This window comes from Rattus norvegicus, chromosome 5, assembly GCF_021556685.1.
Source record: "Rattus norvegicus strain SHRSP/BbbUtx chromosome 5, alternate assembly SHRSP_T2T, whole genome shotgun sequence".
Classification (NCBI taxonomy): domain Eukaryota; kingdom Metazoa; phylum Chordata; class Mammalia; order Rodentia; family Muridae; genus Rattus; species Rattus norvegicus.
Genome location: NC_141538.1, coordinates 108,526,560 through 108,547,248, shown reverse-complemented (window position 1 = coordinate 108,547,248; position 20,689 = coordinate 108,526,560). Strand labels below are relative to the sequence as shown.

Genomic DNA, 20,689 nt, shown 5'->3' with positions numbered 1-20,689 from the left:
AATAGCATTTTATACTGACTGGGAGCTTTGTAGTCTGACTTCCTATTTACACAAGCATTGGTTTCTCCCCAGGGACCACAGCCTTCTGTTATATTGGAATATGAGTCCATCGACTTCAGTATCCATTTTCACATAAACTCAACAGAATAAGATGACTTTCGCATTAACAGTGGTAGCAAACTATTATGGGATGATTTGGGGACATAGAGGATACAGCGGAATGAACCAACTTCCACTAGTTACTTGATACATGATCTTGGGCAAACCATTTAACTTTTGTAAATGACTATTTTATTGAGATATAAGTTACCTACCACAATTTAACTTTTAAAATCTAAAGTATATGCATTTCTGTATACTCAAAGAGATGTACAACCATCCCCATTATTCAGCTGAAGACTGCTTTTATCACCCATTAGAAGTCTATGCCCATATGAACATATCACTCCAGATTCCCTCCCTCCCCAGGCCCTGGCGACTATATTCTCACTATGTGGGTTTTCCTATTTTTGTGTTTCATGTAAATGGAATCATTGGATAGATGGTCTTTTGTTACTGTTCTCTCTTTCCTTGGAATAATGTTCTCAATATGGTATTGTAGCATGTAATGGTATTTCATGGCATTTTGTGGCTGAATAATATTCCATTGTGTCAACAAACCCCTGGATTATCCTCATAGCTGATGCCCATTTGCATTATTGGCACCTTTCGGCAGGCCATGAGCATTCATGTACAAGCTTTTGTTTCCCTTATAGCCAGTAGTAAGAGCTCTGGGTTCCTCTTTTGATACTGTTTTTCTCTCAGCAAAACGAGGGTAGACATATCATCTCCGTCTACTGTGAAGTAGCAGGAGCAGGGATCTTAGTCATCTGCCAAAGGTGCCCGTGAAAAGATTACAACTAACATGAGAGCTAACGATGAGACAGATGCTTTCCTCCTAAGAACATGATAAGGACATCCATGTCTGCCACTCTGTTCAACATTGTATTGGAATTCCTAGCCACAGTAATTGGGAAAAAATGTAAAAGTCTTCCAGATGGTAGAAAACTGTAAGTGACCAACGAGTTTAGTAGAGTCACACAACACAAGGCAAGGCTAATACAAATCAGCGGCATTTCTTCAGTGAACTGTCTGAAAATGAAAATAACGAAACCAACCCTGTTTACGATCGCCTCCAACAGCATGGAGTACTCAGGAATACATTTAGCCAAAGTAGGTAGACCTTGTACAGTAAAGACATTGATAAATGGGCGGGCATTCCATGTTGGAACTTAATACAGTTCAGACGCCAATACTCACAAATAAACGGCATTCTTTCTTTAAAAGCCCTGTTAGGATCTCAAACGGCTTTGGGGCAGTAATTAAGATGCTAATCTTAAAATTCACATAGAAACCTGAATGCAGATGAATTAAACTTTTATAAGAACACACTTGGTCTCACCCTTTCTACTTCAGAACTTACTAGAGAGCGACAACGATTACGAGTGTGCTCCTACTCCATGAACCAGTCAGGGGATAGAGGTATCGGTTCAGAGATAACCCCTTCTAATTTGGGTTAAGTTTTGTTAAGGTCCCAAGAGATTCAATTTGAAAGGAATAGTCATCTCAACGAAAGGTTAACAGGACAACTGGACACTGCATGCAAAAGATGAAGTTGTATTTGACAATGCACCCTTAGACAGGACACCAAAGCCACAAGGAACAAGGAAAAACTAGATATTGAACTGTATCAACGAGTTACTGTGATGCCTGCTACTGTGAACTTGATTAGACTCCGAGGGCATTAAGAAGGCACGCTCTTACATATACAGCCACCCAATTAGATAAGATGGATGAAGCAAAGAAGTGCAGGCCGACAGGAACCGGATGTAGATCTCTCCTGAGAGACACAGCCAGAATACAGCAAATACAGAGGCGAATGCCAGCAGCAAACCACTGAACTGAGAACGGGATCCCCGTTGAAGGAATCAGAGAAAGAACTGGAAGATCTTGAAGGGGCTCGAGACCCCATATGAACAACAATGCCAAGCAACCAGAGCTTCCAGGGACTAAGCCACTACCTAAAGACTATACATGGACTGACCCTGGACTCTGACCTCATAGGTAGCAATGAATATCCTAGTAAGAGCACCAGTGGAAGGGGAAGACCTTGGTCCTGCCAAGACTGAACCCCCAGTGAACATGATTGTTGGGGGGAGGGTGGTAATGGGGGGAGGATTGAGATTGGAACACCAATATAGAAGGGGAGGGAGAGGGGCTAGGGGGATGTTGACTCGGAAACCAGGAAAGGGAATAACAATCGAAATGTAAATAAGAAATACTCAAGTTAATAAAGATGGGAAAAAAAAAAAGAAGGGTGCTCTTGGGTGTTCCTACAAAATTCCAGAGTTTAGCTGAGGAAGACCCGCCCTGAATTTGAATTGCATCATCTCCTGGACTGCAATCCTGAATTGAAAAAGAAGAAAGAAAGAAAACTCAATTTGGGAGTCAATAGGCCATTTGGGTAATTCTGACACGTGTTGAAGTGTAAAAACCACTGGCCTATTTATAGAAATAAAATCACATTAAATACTCTGCACTAGCTGGTTTAAAGTTACTTACTGCGCCCCAAACCTGCTTCCAAGGCCAGTTCTGATTGTGTAACTGGGCAAAGCTGCAGAAACAGAGGGGCGGTAGATATGAATTTGGGGGTTGTGTTTTAATAACATCATCCTTTAACATACATGCAAATAGGTCTGTCTTTTCAAGAAGCCTAGCTGTTGCTGCATAAAATGAGCTTGGCTTTTAAATAAAATTGAAGTCATTAATCATGGAAGTTTATAGCTGTAATTTCTTGGGAGGAGGTAAGAGCTACATTCTTGCTTTCTTCAGCTGTATAATTATCTATGGTCCACCCCATGAGATAAGCCAGAGAGACACAGGTTCTCCCCGCAACAAAACACCATTTTAACCCCTGTCCTTACCTAAATTGTAGGAACTAAAGCATGTAAGTCCCACTTCCAAGTCTACTCCCGTGTTTAATTTGTAGTAACATATTTTCTTCTCTTATTTCCCAGATAGCAGCAGCAAACTATGCTTACAAACTACCCGTCTCCTTCCAGGTACACTTACAGCATGCTGTCAGTCATAGGGACATCTTATGCTGTCTTGACATGGCTCAGTCAAACACTATGGATGCCAATTTACCCTCTGTGTGTTCTTGCTGAAGGTAAGAATTATGTTGTATTTCTGACAGATATAAGCCATTGAGCTATAATCGTTCACTAATTTCTTGATAGGGAAATAGCTATTTTTTTAATTGTTCCTGGCTTATTGATGATAACCTTCCTAGTCTATTTCCTTGCTTCAAAGAAGCAAAGTTCAGTGGGGTGTGATGGGGTATACTATACCTGTAACACTGGAGACAGACACCAAGTCAGCCTGGTCTACACAGAGTTCCAGGCCAGGCAAGGATACATAGAGGGACCCTGTCTCAAAGACTGAAAGGAGAGAGGGAAAGAAGAAAGGGGAAGGAAGGAGGAAGGGAGAATCGGGGAGAAAGAACATTAAAATTCAAAGTGGAGGTGGTCCTACACGGGGTACAACATACTGGGCTAGAAACAAGCATTAGGGTCCAGGTGCTTGCCTTTATTAACTATGCATCTGGGGCAACTCATTTCACCCCTGAGTCTTTTTATACCCCCAAATTGGGTTTAACATATACAGAAGCTACCATTTAATTCTTTAAACACTTAGAAATTTGGTCATCTCTGGCTAGAATGCTTCTTACCACCTCCAAAGCATTGTACCTCTGCCGGTGACCATTTGACCACCATCTCATGAGTGTCCACTTTCAGAGGAAGGCTAAACTAAAAGTGTCCTCCAGTACAGCACCAGGGTTATTATTTTATAGAGTACATCTCAGGTGCAACTGGACATCTGTATGCTCCTTGATGGCATGTCCCTGATTAGACCAGCTCCATGTGCAAACACAGGTGCCTGCTTCTCGCTTCCCTCCTTTCTCATGTGCTCCAGTAGACGTGCGCAACAAGCAGGAGATCAACTATTGCCTGTACTGATAAAGCAAAAATCATGGAACTAAAGTAAGCATTTTTCAAAAGACTTGAGGCTAAGCAAAGAAAAAACGCTTCCTCCAGTAGTGGATTTGACAGGCTGCAGGGAGTTTCTTCTGAAAGTCACGATTAAAAATTTTTAATAATGCAAAAAGCATGCTGCAGTAACTACAGGGAAATACAGACATTATAAAGGGTGCTGTTGCCAATAATTGTGAGTGTATAAAGACTAGCATATAAAAGAACATCGTATGTTTTCAATATTTACTAATGGTTAGAAATAATAAGTCAGAATTTTAAATTGTTAATTGTTAAAATGAATTGTTAAAAGTAGATTTTCAGAAAATCTAGAGAACAATGTTTTATAAATCATTAAAAACAAGAGCAAGAACAAGAACAACAACAACAACAAAACCCAGTCACCCATTCTTTAAGAATAAAATTCTTCATTCATGGAAGATTTGCTAAGAGTACTTATCTGTCTTGTCATATGGAAATATTATAAAGAACATAAAAGGAATGGATGTCGGAAAGAGTATAGGATTTACATCAGGAGAAATGCAGTTGTAAGATCTGTACAGCAAAGTGAGTGCAGTCAATACTAGTGTACGTTTCTGAAAGGGTAAATTCAATTACCTTGCTTTAAAAAGTAGATGTTGAATACTAGATTTTATCATTAAGCATTATGTACATATATCAAAACACCACAACCCCACACTGTGATCCATATATATATATATGTATATACATACATATATATAGTGATTTTTCAATTAAAACTATATTAACAAAATAGAGTTAATTTTTTTCTAAAGACTGTATAATGGACTCTTTCCCTAAATGTGAGGAATGAATAAGTATACAAGAATCATTTCTGTTATTGCTGTTCAAAATTCTAAGTGCTTCCCTGTTGAAGGAAGCCTGTTTTGACATGAACGCCACACAATCCCCTCTCTTTTATTATCTTGTAAATCACTCTCCCAACCAACAAAGTATCAGCAGAAGAAAATTAAGGCATACACATGGCACAGTGTTAATGATGCTTAACTCCAGGTGGTGGGAAGCCTGAAATTTTTCCTTTTCGTACACTGGATCTTCCGGAGTATAAAATTATGGAGGGAAGGAAACCTACTTTAATGAATTTAATAGCTCTTATTTTTGTTTTTATTTTTCTTTTTTAATTTTAAAGCTATATTTTTCATGTAGGATAAATTCAACAAATAAACACAGCTCCTATAAATACCCAAGTAATTACTCCTATGTCAGCCTGCTCTCGACCCAGAGCTGCCCTTGTTAATGGCTTGCTTGGTGTCCACTGGAAGTCCCGTGTAGATACCCTGCATCCCATATCTCTCTGCCTTGGCTTCCGACTTTATCACAGCGCAACACATTGCATTATTAAAGAATTTGAGATAACTGCTATAAAAAATAGTACATCAAGGAGCTGGAGAGATGGCTTAGAGAGGATCTGGGTTTGGTTCTCAGCACCCATGTGGCATCTAACAACTGTCTGTAACTTCAGTCTCAGAGGATTCACTGCCCTCTTCCAGCTTCCAAGGGGACGGCATTCATTTAGTACACTTACATACATGCAGGCAAAACACTGATACATGTAAGGCAAAAATCTAACTACCTTTTATTTCACGTTCCTGATGGCAGTAGCCTAGATAACTATAGCACGCCATTTTACTGCATGGAATTCTATAAAAAAAAGTCTACACATGTGATATAATTTCATGGATCCTCTGTGTTTTTAACAGTAAACTAGTCTCCTCCCACAGAATAATTTATGTCAGTATTTCTCACAGAGTTCCTCTAAATTTGTATTAAGTACTTCTAGGGCTGAGAAGAAAGCCGATATCTTAAGGTCAGTCATGGTGACAGGATGACGGGTGGTCCATTTCATTGCTGCAGAACTGCTCAGAGTCTTCGCTATGTTAAACATATGTCCTGTAACTCCAAGAAGAAAGTAATAGGCAGCACTTTCCATCCTGACTGTCTCCCTACTTGTGAGCGAGGAGACAGATGTATTTTTAACTCATCATCTTAAGAAGCGCTATACAGTCTTTCCATTTAAGCATGAAATGTGCGGATTCAACCAACAGCAAAGTGCACAACAGGCAATAATTAACAAGAATGCTAGAACAATTTAAGCCACATAATCACTCCAAGATTTCTCCATCAAGCTGAACCTTTAACTAAAGGATTCAGCACATCGCAAAACTGTTATTACCAATTCAAAATCTCCTTTGTTAGAAACATATGCACTTACACCTGTGTAACCCAGAAAGGGAATCTTTATGATTTTTTTTCTTTAAACAGCATTCACCATCTATCAGTCACTGCCTTACTTTGAGTCATTTGGCAAAAACTCCACCATGCTTCCGTTTGATATATCTACCTATTTCCCTTACGTGCTGAAGCTATATCTCATGATGCTCTTCATAGGTAAGTAGATATTTTGTTTGGCATTCTTCATGTATGTGTTGGTTTATATTGTCCTTGTCCTACACTGACTAGTAAATGGAGAGGAACTAAAGAGGAAGCCCAACACAGTCAACTAGACTGTCTGGTTAAGGCCCCTGGTGCTTTTTGTGGGGTATCACGAAACCAAGTGTTACACAATTTCACTTCACAGCAAGAACAATGCTACTAGTGGAAAAAATGCTTGCAAGATGCATGAAATACAGAAATTTTGACCATGAGGACACAACTATTATACAAAAAGGAAAACAGAAGGATTAGTTGTTTTCCCCCATTTATACCCATTTTGTTTTCTGTTTGACTTTACATGCTATACGAATGCACCCCTTGGCAGGCAAATAGGAAGTTGATGATAAGGGCCCAAGGAAAACTGTAGAAAACTTACAGTTGTAGGAAGTGGAGTGATGGCTCAGTACTTAAGAGCATTTATGTTCGTAAAGAGAACCCAGACACCCACATGGCAGCTCACAACCATCCATAATTTCAGTTCCAGGGAATCCATACCCTCTCTTCTGGTGGCAGGCATGTGCATAGTGCACACATATATTTGTAGGTAAAACATTTATATATGTATGAAATAGATCCTTTAAAAAGCTTCACTTGAGCCATGCTTTGCCACATACACCTTTAATCCCAGTACTTGAGAGGCAGAGGCAGGTGGATCTCTATAGTGAGTTGCAAGACAGGCAGGGCTACACAGAGAGACTTTGTCTCCAAACCAAACCAAATTACACACACACACACACACACACACACACACAGAGAGAGAGAGAGAGAGAGAGAGAGAGAGAGAGAGAGAGAGAGAGACTCATGTGGGTTTCAAGATGACTTTACAAGATGGATGAGTAGAGGCACCCAGCACTTTGCTCCACAAAGAAAACACAAAGCAATAGGTATAGAGCTGCATTCTGAGGTGAGTACAAGAAAATGCTGGGTGAAACTAATGCACTGTAATATTAAAAGAATTGGCATAGCAACAGATACGAAATATCTGAGTACTGCTATGCCGTCTGCATCACTAGGGGTGGGAGAATCTCCTTCTGGCTAAGGGTGAGTGAACAGAGTCCTAACAAGCTGTGTTCAATCTAGGGGATTGGCGAACATGCCCTCTGAGACCACAGTTGGGTCAGTAGAGTGTAGAATCATAGAAGTATAAGGACCAGTCATTCCTTCTCACAGATCCAAGCATGGGTATCTCCTACTTACAGGGTAAGACAAGACTTACCTGTGGTCTATTGTGTCTCTGACCACAGGGGTAAACTGTAGCAGCCTTGAGCAATGCTAAGGCTCCAGTTAGTGCTCCTGTCCATAGGGTACATGGCCCAAGGAGGTCCACAAAGAAGCTTAATCAAGTGCTGGCTGCACCCTGCTCTCACTTTCTTCCACAAACAAAAGGCCACTGAGAAGTCCAAGGGAAACCTACACATTTCTTGAAACCAATAGAAATTCCAAACCTACGGGATATCTTAAAAAAACAATACCAAGAACAATGAACAAGAACATTTTTAAAAGAAATATTTTGAATAAACAACTTAGTCGTGCATCTCAAGTACTAGGAAGAGCAAGAAATAAACAGAACCCAAATGATTGTATGAAGAGAAATAAAAATCAGACCGGAAATAAAACATAAAATAACAAGTGCCAAGGGTCAATGAAGAAAAGCTAGTTATTTACTTGAAAAACCAAAAGTGGATAAACCTTGAAAACAATTTATAAACCTTGATAAAAATTGAAGATCCAAAGCAATCAAGTTAGAAATGTTAAGGGAGACATTACAATCCACACCACAGAAATACTAGCGATCAGTTGAAATTATTTTGAAAAAGTACCTGTTAATAAATTGGAAAGTCTAGAAGATATGGAAATGGTTATAAAAGACCTACCAAAATCCAACCAACAGGATATGGAAATTCAACATGATATAGAAAAACCTGAATAGACCAGTAACATGTAATAAGTAGTATCCAATCTCCCAGTGCAGAAAAGCCAGGATGAGATGGCTTCACTGATGAATTTTACCAAGATTTCAAGGAGTAACCAATACCACTTCTCGAATTAATAGGTAATCATTTGGGCTGGCATTACCATTACCAAAACTTAATGTAGAACAGCCCCAGTCAACAAAGTACTAGGTGAATCAAAAGGACCACACACTGTAAGAAGGTAGGCTTCATTCCCAGATGCAAGAATGGTTCAACCTCTACAAATCAATAAACTACCATATGGTATAAAAAGCCATGTGAGTAAGTGAAGAAAAGTCATTTGACAAAGTTCAACATCCATTCATGATAAAACAGAAAAACAAGTTATGTATAACAAGCCTACAATTAATACCATACTGAATGTTGACAAAGTCTTTCCTTTCTTATCAGGAACAAGACAAGATATTCATTCTCCTTGCTCTTTTTCAATGCCATGTTTACTTTAGTCAGAGCAATTAGAAAAGAGAAAGAAAAGGTAGATACGTAGGAAAGAAGGGAGTCAAATTATCCACGTTCACAGATGCACTGGATATAGCTCACAATGAAATCCCAGCATTCAGAAGGGTGACATAGGATATTGTCAGAGTCAGATTGAGGCCAGCCTGTGCCAGAGAGAGAGGTCTTGTCTTAAAAACAAAGCAAAACAAACAAACAAAAACCAACTGTGTGTTGGGGGAGGGGCATGAATAAAGATTTCAGCAGAACTACTCAGTAGGAGGACAGTGTCCACAGAAGCAGCTTTTGATGTGGGCAGCACCTAAGCTGGATGAAGCATACTCTACAGCCTTCTCTGACCTCTAATGCTCTTCAGACGAAGAACTCAAGAGTTCATTCAAAACAGTTCTGTCTTTTTGAGACTTGATGCTGCTTAGGGCTGTCTACTTAGGACTTTACTTTCTGTTTTGTTGGTTTGTTTAAAGCCCTTCCACACATAATGAATTTGCCAAGGAAGAATTTATGAATGACCTCTAAGTCACAATAGCCACAAAACATACCTAGGAACAAACTAAGGAAGTTCCTCTATAAAAAAAAAAAAAGTACAAAACACTCATGAGAGAAACATCAGATATTAAAAGATGGAAAGATTGCCTATTTCCATGGATTGGCAGAAGTCATTAAATGTCTTTAGTGCCCAAAGTGATCTAAAGACTCGATGTAATCTCCATAAAAACACTGTTGTCACTTGAGGACTGAGCTCATTAGTGAGTGGGTAAGAGTCAGGCTGCACAAGCATGTGGACCCGAGTGTGAATTCCCAGCATCCTCCAAAACACTGGGCATGGCCACACACCTATAGCTTGGGGCTGTTGTAGGTAGAATTGCTGGGGCTTGTGGGCTGTTAGTCCAGCTCTAAGTTCAGTGAGAGACCCTGTCTCAGTGGCATAGGGCAGAGAGAGTGATAGAGCCAAGAGCTGAGTCTTCCACTAGCCCCTACATTTGCACCAGCAAACACATGTGCAAATACCATAAACACATATGCTTTTAAGAAAATAATTTTAATAAGAATAAAATAGCAAGTGACATGCTGCACGGAACAGCAAGAACAAAACCCACTAAAATTAGTATGCAAACCCTAAAGCTACTGAATCAAATGGAAAGGGCAAAGCTGGAGTCGTGGACACCTGGTTTCTAGACACAAGGCAGAGCTCAGTAGCAAGCAATAAGATACTACATAAAAGGCAATTCCTAGTGAATAGAATAGAGAATCCAGAAATAGGCATGCCAACACTAACAATACACATCAGAGAAACACACAGTGTTAGGAGAACAGGATATACACACGAACAGAAGAAGACTGACACATGACCCACCCTCACCCTACACAGAAATCCACTCAAACTATCAGATACTTTAACAGAAGACCTGAAGCTCTAAGTACCAGCGACGACTTCACAATGTGGTACAGATGATAACTGTTGAATGAGATGCCAATAGCTCAGGAAATAAAAGCAAGAATTAATGAGATGACATCAAAATAGAAAGCTTCCACACAGCAAATAACAGAGCAAGGAAAAAAAACCTACAGAGTGAGAGAGAATAGTTGCCTATTCTTCAGAAGGTATAGAGACCTCAAAATTCAATATGAAATAAGTAATACAATTTGAAAATGTGTTTGTGATATAAATACACTTGTAAAGTACACACACACACACACACAACCAGTTACTATGAAAAAATGTTCCATTTCACTAACCACCAGGGCACCAGATTCAGTGAGTTATCATTTAAGTTCAGTCAGATTGGCTGGCTATCAACCAAACAACAACAAAACAAATGCTAGTGAGGATGTGGAGAAAAAGAAACCACGGTTGTTGGGAATGCAAATTAGTGCAGCTACTACTGCAACCCTGTGGAAGTTCCTCAAAAAATACCCTAAAAATAGAACTGCCATGTGACCCAGCTGCCCCAAAGAGAGGACAAAAGGAAGTGAAGTTAGCAGCCTATGAAAAAGCATGCACTCTTCACAGCAGAAAGATGTGGGACCAGCCCAGGAGGCTGCTAACATGAATGGAGAGAGGAAATATCTAGTGGTGCACTTAGTCATAAAGAATGAATTCCTTGTCTTCCAGGACCACAACGAGAAACACAGCGCATATTAGGCAACACCAGCTACGCTGGTCTTGCTTTTGTGTGAAAACTTAAGAACTGACATGAAAGTTGACCAGCGACTATATGGGGCTGGAAGCCAGCAGAAGGGATGTGAGATTTGACGAGTGCATTCCACATGCATGTGTGGAAATACCACACTGAATCCACTAATATGCACAGCAACACAGGAAACCTGAAATCGAAGAGTGAAGTTAATAAAAGTAAATTAATCAGAGGTAGTGTGGGCTAGTAGAAAACTGTATTTGAACAAATGTGATCAGTTAAATGTTCTCCAGGAAGCTAGGGGAAGACTTTTATTATTTACATTTTCCTGCCCCTACCCTTTACAAATTATGAAGATAATAGTCATTTCTGTGAGACAATAGCTTTCAAGTGTAAGAATACCACATATGTACAACAATGCCAAGCAACCAGAGCTTCCAGGGACTAAGCCAATACCTAAAGACTATACATGGACTGACCCTGGACTCTGACCTCATAGGTAGCAATGAATATCCTAGTAAGAGCACCAGTGGAAGGGGAAGCCCTGGGTCCTGCTAAGACTGAACCCCCAGTGAACTAGACTGTTGGGGGGAGGGCGGCAATGGGGGGAGAGTGGGGAGGGGAACACCCATAAGGAAGGGGAGGGGGGAGGGGGATGTTTGCCCGGATACCGGGAAAGGGAATAACACTCGAAATGTATATAAGAAATACTCAAGTTAATAAAAAAAATAAAATAAAAGAATACCACATGTAGGGGTTGGGCATTTAGCTCAGTGGTAGAGCGCTTGCCTAGGAAGTGCAAGGCCCTGGGTTCGGTCCTAGCTCCAAAAAAAAAAAAAAAAAAAGAAAAGAAAAAAAGAAAAAGAATACCACATATAAATAAAGAGGTAAAAGGACAGTTTGGAGGTAGTGATGAAAGCTAGCCAAGAAAGGGGTGTTGGGGGACCCTGAATTAGAGTGTGTTGATTGGACGAGTTTGCTTGCACTGCCTTTCTATGGAAAATCTGGACCGTTCATGTGCTCTTCCTGAGCCTTCCTTGTTAACTGTTGTTGCTCCCAGAATTCAAGCAGCCCCCTCTGCCTGTGTCCTGAAAGCATGGCTCTTTTCAGAGCAATGATGAACCAACCTTACTTCCTTTTCACTACAGGTATGTATTTTACCTACAGCCATCTTTATACGGAAAGAAAAGACATCCTCCGAGGATCTTCTGTCAAACAGAAGAAAATGTGAGACAGCCTGTTGCACAGGGGACAAGATGGGCTGACGGATTAAACTGTAGCGAATACAACACTGGGCCTCTGCTAGAGAAAAAGAACATAGAACTGGACTGGTCTCCACCATGGCGCCATGTTCCGAAGCTACTGGGCTTTGAGAAAAGAATTCCCAACAGGTGCAGCGTACACTGCTTTACCAGGGCTGTGGGCGTCATACAAGCTACGTTTATAATGAGTCGACTCTGAGTGTCTCCCTGTGATGTTAGTGAGAACAGACTCCATGGAGCAAATCCAATTGACTTGAGAAACCAGCTGATTCACTTCTGCAATAGCAACTAACAGACTTATACGAAGGGGATGTGGCAAGATGTCCTCTTGGATTCTAAGATAACATACTCTATACACAAATGCCTGTGCCCTTAGAACCGTGAACATTACATATACCCAGAAAATTAAACATCTTCCTGTACCTTAGCTCAGGTTGCTGCTGTCATAAAATGCACCTCTACCTTATAAAACTTGGTTGTTAAAACTACAGAAATTTATGTTTTAGGGTTTGGGAGACTTGGAGGTACAAGAGCAAGATGCTCAATGAGATTAGTGCAGGCGTGGACTATAGACTTGATCAGCCTCTCTAGGAGCACTGCTAGTTTGAGCTGTAGCTAATAGAGACAGAAAGACAATTAAGACTTCTTAGATTTGACAGAATGCACCCTTGAGCTTTTTCGGGAGGTGATCGTGCATCACAGGTTACCAGAGGTGTCTCTTCAAATGCATCGGGGCTACTTACCAGCTCTGATTTATATGATGATGAGTCCCCTAGGAAAATGGGGGCTTACACTCCAGATGTTGTTTCTTCCTCATCTCTGATCAAAAGTCACCTTTCCCACACCTGAAAAGGTGCTATGGGCATCTCCAAAGTCTTTCACCGTCTACTCACTAATGTCACAGCAGCTTCTCCACTTCTATGCTTAGTCCATAGCAGTGCCTCACCTTCTGTATCTACTGCTCAATTAGTCTCGATTGTTGCAACAAAGTATTATTGAATCGAGTGACTCTGGAAATCAAAAAGCTTAACATCAGGATGCCAAATGACAAGTGGCGTTTGAGTGTGGGATGAGATGGATGCCTCCTTGCTGGTAGAGAAGGAAAGTACTTCTCCCAGATCTGTCCTTGTGAACTCACTAATCTCCTCCATAAAGGCTCCCTCTTCATCCCTACTCACTTCCCAAAGCCCCACCTCCAAGCACTTCCATTCCAAACAAACAAAAAATGTCAACATCTACTAATTCACATCATAAAAAGTTATTAGCAGCCTCTTGTTTACTATGGAGCTATATGTTACGACTGAAACATGATTTTAGATAGTTGCACAGATATGGGAACTGTCCCATATCTGTGCTGTATGTGAACCTTTCTGGTCCAATCTGTGCTTGGATACCAGAGGCATAAGGTAGCTTTAACCCTACACTGGTGCACACGCAAAACTATCTGTCCTGGCAACTTGTGCTTTCAGAAGCTGACAGAAGATTTGTAACAAAACCCTCCTTTATGTAGTTACAAACGTGGTCTAAAGAAGTAGCTTCCTGTTTGTGTAAAACATCTTAACAGAACAACTCACCTCTTACTTGGGGTCACACAGGTAACCAGGAGGGAGGTTATTATTTCAGTGGCAAAGCATTGAGTTTGGTCTTTAGTGTCACCAATGTAGGCTCTTCAGATGGCCCATAGCCAGAAAACCACATGACTTTTCCATACATGACTGCTCAAAACAAAGAACTAGGAAAGAGAGGACTGAGGATCATCTTATTTCCTTCTTTCCGTAAACTTCTGTTTTCCTGTGAAGGACAGGAGGAAACACCAGGTTTGAAGAGAAACTGGGCTGGAAAGACACGAAAAATCTGAAATATGAAGTCTGCACAGATTCTCCCATTCCTCAGGCATCAGCAAACGCTTGGTTGCTGATTCACAATGAGAAAATGTCTTCGGGGCCCACTTCCTCTTCTAATCACTGTCTCCTGTGTTTCCAAGGTACTCTGGAATCCAGAGCTCTTTAATGCATGCAGAAAAACCTGGTCCGCTACAGTACTCTCAAGTTTCCCAGTGCCAAAGGCCTGGTGGTTTTTGTTTCTTTTTTTTTTTTTTTTGCCTTTTTTTTTTTAGCAGATGTGCATCTTAAAGTGGGAGCCAAGATGTCTGATGCAGTAGAAATAGATAGTTTTGCTCCATTTTAAAGCAGAAAACAGTGTTCCCCATGGTACTGTTGCAAGACTTCCAACAAGCCAAGCAAAATGAAACGTCTAGCGTTTTCACAATCTGGTCCCCAACAGTAATGCTAGATGACGTTCAGTCTCGAGCTGGTAGGAAATACACAATAGTGCATATGGGAAGGAGGAGAAAGCTGGTATAAATTGCTTCTATCTCTTTTCTCTTGGCTTAAACCTGTAAAAGAGTTATGTATCTGGAAAATAAAACTAGCAGTGCTACTGTGACTTGGTGCACTTTGTGACAAGAAGATATACTAGACACCTGTGAGTAGCAGAAGTTCCCTGGTGTTTGTGAAAGCCCAGGCACTGTCTGTGTGGAAGACAAAAGCACCTGACCTCAGTGCCATGACTTTCCCTCCTAACGGTCCCTTGTATGTGTATTTATATGACTGGTTGAAGACGGGGCTCAAATCGAAGTCACAATAATCAACAAGCATCAACATTATAATGTTGCCTGAGTCTCTAGTCATTGCAGGAGCTGAAGTCATGATACTGTCTTTAGACCACTAATACTTGAAGCCTTTAGGCCCCTAATATTCTGGTGAAGAGATCTTCAGTCTTATAAAACAATTGATCATCTGAGGAGATAGTTATCCATTTCTGTTTGTCTAGCATCCTATCGTCTTCCTCTCAGGGAAACCCAGTTCAAGTTTGCTTGTGGCTACCTCCTCTGTGTCTAGAACTCAGCTCAACACCTGACCTAGGCCTAACCATTGAGTATATCTCACCTGCCAGAGACCAAGTACTTCTTAAAAGACCTACACGTGTCCCTAGAGTCTGCCCAGTGTTGTGTCTACCATGCCTGTGGGGAAAAGAACCGTTCTTTATCTTTGACGTAGTTACTGGCTGCCATTTTGCTAAGTGGGAGGCATGATCTCCAGAGAAAGAGACCACAGCATCATAGGATTCATTAGACCAGCCATTGAATTTCTTGGTTTGTGAACTAAGTCTTCTTTGTGTCCACTGCTGTTGTGAACTGCATAAGTTTCACTTAACTCATGACAACCCAGCATCGGAATTCTATCTATCACTGATGAATCTAACCTGGGTACCAGTCATTGTCATGCGTAGTGATCAGGATGTGCCTAGCAGTTCTCTAAGTGGGTGTTTTATCAACAGGAATAAAACTTGTTTAACTCAATGACGAGGCTTCATGGAAAGTAGACTATCATATCCTTGTCACCTATATGGTTTACTTTCACTGACAAAATCTTCCCACATACTTAAAAATAAGTCACATTGCACAAAACTCATAAGTTTATTTTGCTAGAACTTAAGGGAGAGAACATATACTCCAGTTTTCACAAAGAAAAGAAGACTTTTACAATGAATTCTGGCCATATAGGAGGCATGTTCTATTTCAGTTTCAAATGTCCAGATGCGCAAGGAATGCACCCCTGGCCACACACATGGTGAGATGTCAGTTTGTAGCCATCTTTTCATGGCCTCCAATGGTGAGGACCACGTCTCACTGATCTCAGATAGCAGTCCTAGAAAGCTTCAGTTTCTCTGGTCTGTCTCCTTCAGTGGAGAATATTGTTGGTTCCTGTGACTGTCACCAGCCATACGCTCGGGTCCATACAGCTTTCTTCTTAAACTCTGGGAGAACTCTCAAGGACAGCAGGGTGGCTAGGAGGACAAGAACACAGGAAAGACTGATACACTTGACAGAGCTGTGCTGTGTCTCAAAAAATCATTTTGATCAAAAAGGTGTCAAAACAGTAAATAGGAAAATGTGCAGAACTATTGGTGTTTGGCATGCTAGTGATAATTGTTTTTCTGAATGTCATTACTATTTACATGAAATGTTGCCTCTTGTAACAATTTACTTTAAATGTGTGTTCTTTTATACATGAACTGGTTCATCTCCATTAAATATTCAATTAAAAAGAAGCTCCCACCCCTATAAGAAGGCTGAGTTCTTGTGCTCAATGAAGCAAGTGTACTCATACTAAATTTTACCTGGACATGTATCTGTAATGTATGTATTTCCCATTGTGTTATGGGTCCCAAGGAACAACTAAAGTAGAGAAATTCTGATTAACACTGTTTAGTAATTACTACATTATATTAATATAATATATTCATAACGTTATGTAAAATAAAAGAATGTGAAGGAATATTGGGAACCCAGGCCATTCCAGTAAGCCAATGACTATGTCATCTATTTAAGGTATGGCTCCTTCTTTATTGATATCAGTTGGTAGCTTTGTAACTGAAGATAGCTTATGTTTGCAACCATCACTGGTCCAAACTCCCTGAGGCACACCATCAGGGCCTCCTATCAGCAAGTCCCTAGGAATAGATAAATCACAAGCCTGACTCACAATGAAGCCTTGTGCGCACCAGAATCACACAGAGGCGCTGGCCCTCATCTACATGCTTCCCATTCGCCTGGAATTCCTGCCTATTTAGTAATAAAAATTAGTATATCCCCCCTACAGGAGACTATGAGTCATGCTATGTCCCAAGACACAGGTAACAAATATGAGCCATCTCAGGTCATGAGGCCAATGGCCAAATCACACCTCAGAGCTGAGTTTAAAACTGTACAAAACTTTCAGAAAAATCTTCCACACTTGGGGTTTCCTACGGTCATAACGTGCCAGTTTGTGGAGAAGTACAGGACTGAAAGTGCTTGATGGCTCAGTCAACACCTAGTTCCCTTCTCGAAATCCTGAGCAGCATTGACTGTTATTAGAAGCTGGTGTATGGGGTTATAGGATTCACCAATAGTGTTGCAACATAAAAGGTGACATGAGAACTCTGTATTTTCCCAGTTGTTTCACATTACAAATGTTTTAGAAGAGCCCTCACGTACAGGACGAAGGAAAAACTTAGCGATATCACCAAAACTCTCTCTGGAACTCTGGACTTCTGTTGGCCGTATTTAAACTTTTCTGAAGTTTGCAAAATTTAATTATTTTACAATTATAATATTTAATACCACTTATCTAAAAGTTAATTTTAAAGCACTGGCCCTCGGTTTTTACCCCATTTTTCTGACTGAATATGCCATAGTAAGGACATTTTCTTAAGACCCCGGGCTCCACTGTGCTCTTCCACCTCATCATGAGGGCATGTTGGGCACAAAGCATGAAGTAATACCTTTCAAAAGATCCTTGGACGTGGCTGCAAAGGCTTCGTTAGGAATTTCCATGATGCTGAACAGCCAGTCAATGAACTAGGGTGAAATGAGAATGTTGTCAGTGAAGTAAACCCCACCATTAGCACGAGAGTGGACAGTCTCTGGAGCCAGGGTACACAAGAAGAAGCATTTCCTGTAGAGGCTGGAGAAGTAGAAATGACGTGGAAAGCGGGAATAACTTGAGTATGGAGATGGTGCAGAGATGAACAGGGATGAAAGATACAACTCGGATCAAGAGACCTCACAAAACCTAACCCACTTTCCGTAGGTGATATCTAAGACCTTGTGCAGAAAGCCTACGGTAGACGTGGGCCCAGAGGACTGTTTATCATGAACATTGATCACTCTGATAGGCTCAGACAGGGTAAGCGACCTGATCCAAGTCAACTTCCTTTGACTAACAGCAGAGTCAAGATCTGAACGGAGCTATATGTGGCGGCAAAGTGATTTTCTTTGCATCATACCATCTCCAACTGGTTCCATATGCATTTTGGCGTAGAATCATAGGTTCATAAATTTTCCTTCCTGTTTCATAACTTACTAGTAAAAAGTCACTCCAAATACACAAGCGATTTAAGATGTCTATCCTGTACCAAGGTGAACAGTGTTCCACTGTGGAAGGACCAGAAGAGACCACGCTTATTTTGGTTAAAAGTAGGACATAAAATGCAAAGCTTGGGGAAGCCCCCTAACACTTTCCGACTTAACAGTGAAAGGCCTTTCAGCTAAGACACTCAGCAGCGTTAGGCGTAGCTAAGCCAGGTTTACAGTTCAGAAATGTTTTTAAGGATTAATGTTGATATTTCAAAAATAAGTGGCAAATTATTAAAGCTTCAACATCATAAAAATACAGTTTTGATTAAATAGGATTCAGGAAAGAATCTTCCAATCAGCAGGATTAGAGACAGGACAGAGCCAGCTAAAGCCGAGCAGAGAAGACGGTGCTGCCATGTGTTCTGCTGAGAGTCATTACACGAGGCTATGAAAGTGCTGCTTACGATCTGGGCTTTCCTGGGGGCAGGGGTGATGACACTGGGCTTTAACAAAACCCTGTTTGGGATCCACACTAGGCCAGCTCCGGCAAGTGCACAGTGAGACAGAGTAAGGTGAGCAGTGTTCTACGGTTACTCTGGAGCCACACTTCCCTGGCATGTGCGCTGAACCACCCGTGCATCTGAGCCCAGGCCCCTCTCTTACCTATCACCTCTTATCCCACACAGCGGATCTTGAGTTTGTTTGCCTATGTGCCCTGCCTTTAAGGATCTGAGGTAAAATGTACTCTTTCCACCCGGGATCCCACATGTGCTCTCGAAAAATGAATGGAGATGTAGGCTTTCTCTCTAGCTGCCCCCTTACCATAAACCAGTTGTTGCTGCTGTCGGTTGTCTAGACAACAGTTACCGTGACCCTAGGCTGGCCACTGCCTCGATCACATGGCACGTGGGTGATATTTGGGGGTGAGTACGAAAGCCTTCGGTGTGATCCAAGCTTCACCTAATTCCTCCTTCTGTCACACAGCAGCAACTGCTGGAGACAGAAGCCTGCCTGTCCTGCCCAGCAGGTGGGCTGCCATCCCTCACCTTCTGGGTCTGTTCCTTCCATGGCTCTTTTTGCAGCAGCAGTAGCATGCTCGTGGGGAGGAGAGTGAGAACCTCCTGCACAGTGACTCTGTGCATCGGACTCCTGCCAAGTAAGGCTGCTGCTGGCCCACCAGGGCCATTTTCCTGGTGCCATGGCAACCAACTGGCACTGAGGCCAAGGAGAAGGGGGGCCTCATGGTCTGCCCATGCTACCACTGCAGCAGCAAATATCAGCATCAAGAAGTCCAAAGCCTGTTAAGAAAACAGAAGCAACTTGAGACCGTATGCTTTATTCAAAGTTACACAGTTCACAAACACAGCCTCTGTCGTGATAAAGGACAGTCTTCCCTTTTCCCCACCACTCCTGCTGCCCGGAAGAGGAACTGCACTGAACAGCAAACTTAGTTTCCATGCCAACTGAAGAGCTAATGTGGGCTTTGGAAAGTTCCTGACTTTTCCTTATGTGAGGGAGGATCCAAGAATTCCAGATTATTCCTCCAACATTTCAAGAGAAATCTAATTCATTTCTTAATCATATCAAGATCTGAATTCTTCCCCATTTTTGGTGTTTTTTAAAAAGATAAATAAACCAAGGGAGTTATTTGTTATATGAACAAAACTGCTTTTTAAAAAATATGAAACATCTTATTTTATTTTAAACAATAAAAAGTTTATCTTTAGATATTTTAGAAAAAGCTGTCTGCAATCCAACCTTCAGGTTACATTAGACAATTATAAAAATTTTAGACATGGTAATGGGGACACTTCCAAGATGCTGAATTACTGTGATTTCAATTATATTTTTTCCAGCTAATTTACATGCTAAGTGTTTTGAGGATTTTTGCGGGGTAATAAAACAAAGTTAATAAAAGCTCAGGAAATTAGGAAGAAAGAGGAAAGACTATATTAGCTTAAAAATAAGCTTTTTTTTTTTACAAAACTTATTTCTTAGTCTCTTAAGATGCTAACTGATGAATTAAAATTTTAATAACTGCAAAAAGACACACAACTCTTCAGATAAATGATTCAGAATTCCAAAGAATATATCAGGTTATGCAAATTTAACTCAACTGGGAAGAATGCCTACACAGAAAATTAAGAAAAAAAGAGTAGAATAGCACTATACTTACATTATTGCATTATTTGTATTGGTTTTTACAATCACCCAATACTAGAGACCTTTTTTTGGGAGGGGTGTCATAGGGCACATCGCAGATAGATGTCGCATGCAGGTGTCGGCACACACAGATACCCTGCATATAATTCATGAATCTCTTGGTCCTAGGCATTTTTAGTTACAGGAGCCAGAGAAGCCAGAGACCTGGGCCTGGCATTCCTACACACACTACGAGGACCCTGAGATTCTCTCC

General features: G+C 41.0%; 2 protein-coding genes across 16 annotated transcripts in view; one reads left to right on the top strand and one right to left on the bottom strand.

Moving 5' to 3' along the window:
* Positions 1–16,500, top strand: part of Hacd4 (3-hydroxyacyl-CoA dehydratase 4) — a 29,376-nt gene extending 12,876 nt beyond the window's left edge. For 2 of the 9 annotated variants that reach the window (XR_015619833.1, XM_087549778.1), the window contains exons 5-7: positions 3,102–3,208; positions 6,375–6,500; positions 12,277–14,816. Coding sequence is in view for 7 of the 9 variants with exons in the window: in XM_087549778.1 (XP_087405904.1) it covers positions 3,102–3,208; positions 6,375–6,500; positions 12,277–12,374 (331 nt within the window). In the remaining 2 variants the exon portion in view is untranslated. 9 annotated transcript variants of the gene reach the window in all.
* The window catches only part of Focad (focadhesin), a 330,597-nt gene continuing 325,733 nt past the window's right edge, over positions 15,826–20,689 (bottom strand). For 6 of the 7 annotated variants that reach the window (XR_015619711.1, XR_015619712.1, XR_015619713.1 and 3 more), the window contains 3 exons: positions 19,320–19,571; positions 17,700–17,775; positions 15,831–16,220 (listed from right to left, as the gene is read on the bottom strand). Coding sequence is in view for 4 of the 7 variants with exons in the window: in XM_087549044.1 (XP_087405170.1) it covers positions 16,147–16,220; positions 17,700–17,775; positions 19,320–19,571 (402 nt within the window). In the remaining 3 variants the exon portion in view is untranslated. 7 annotated transcript variants of the gene reach the window in all.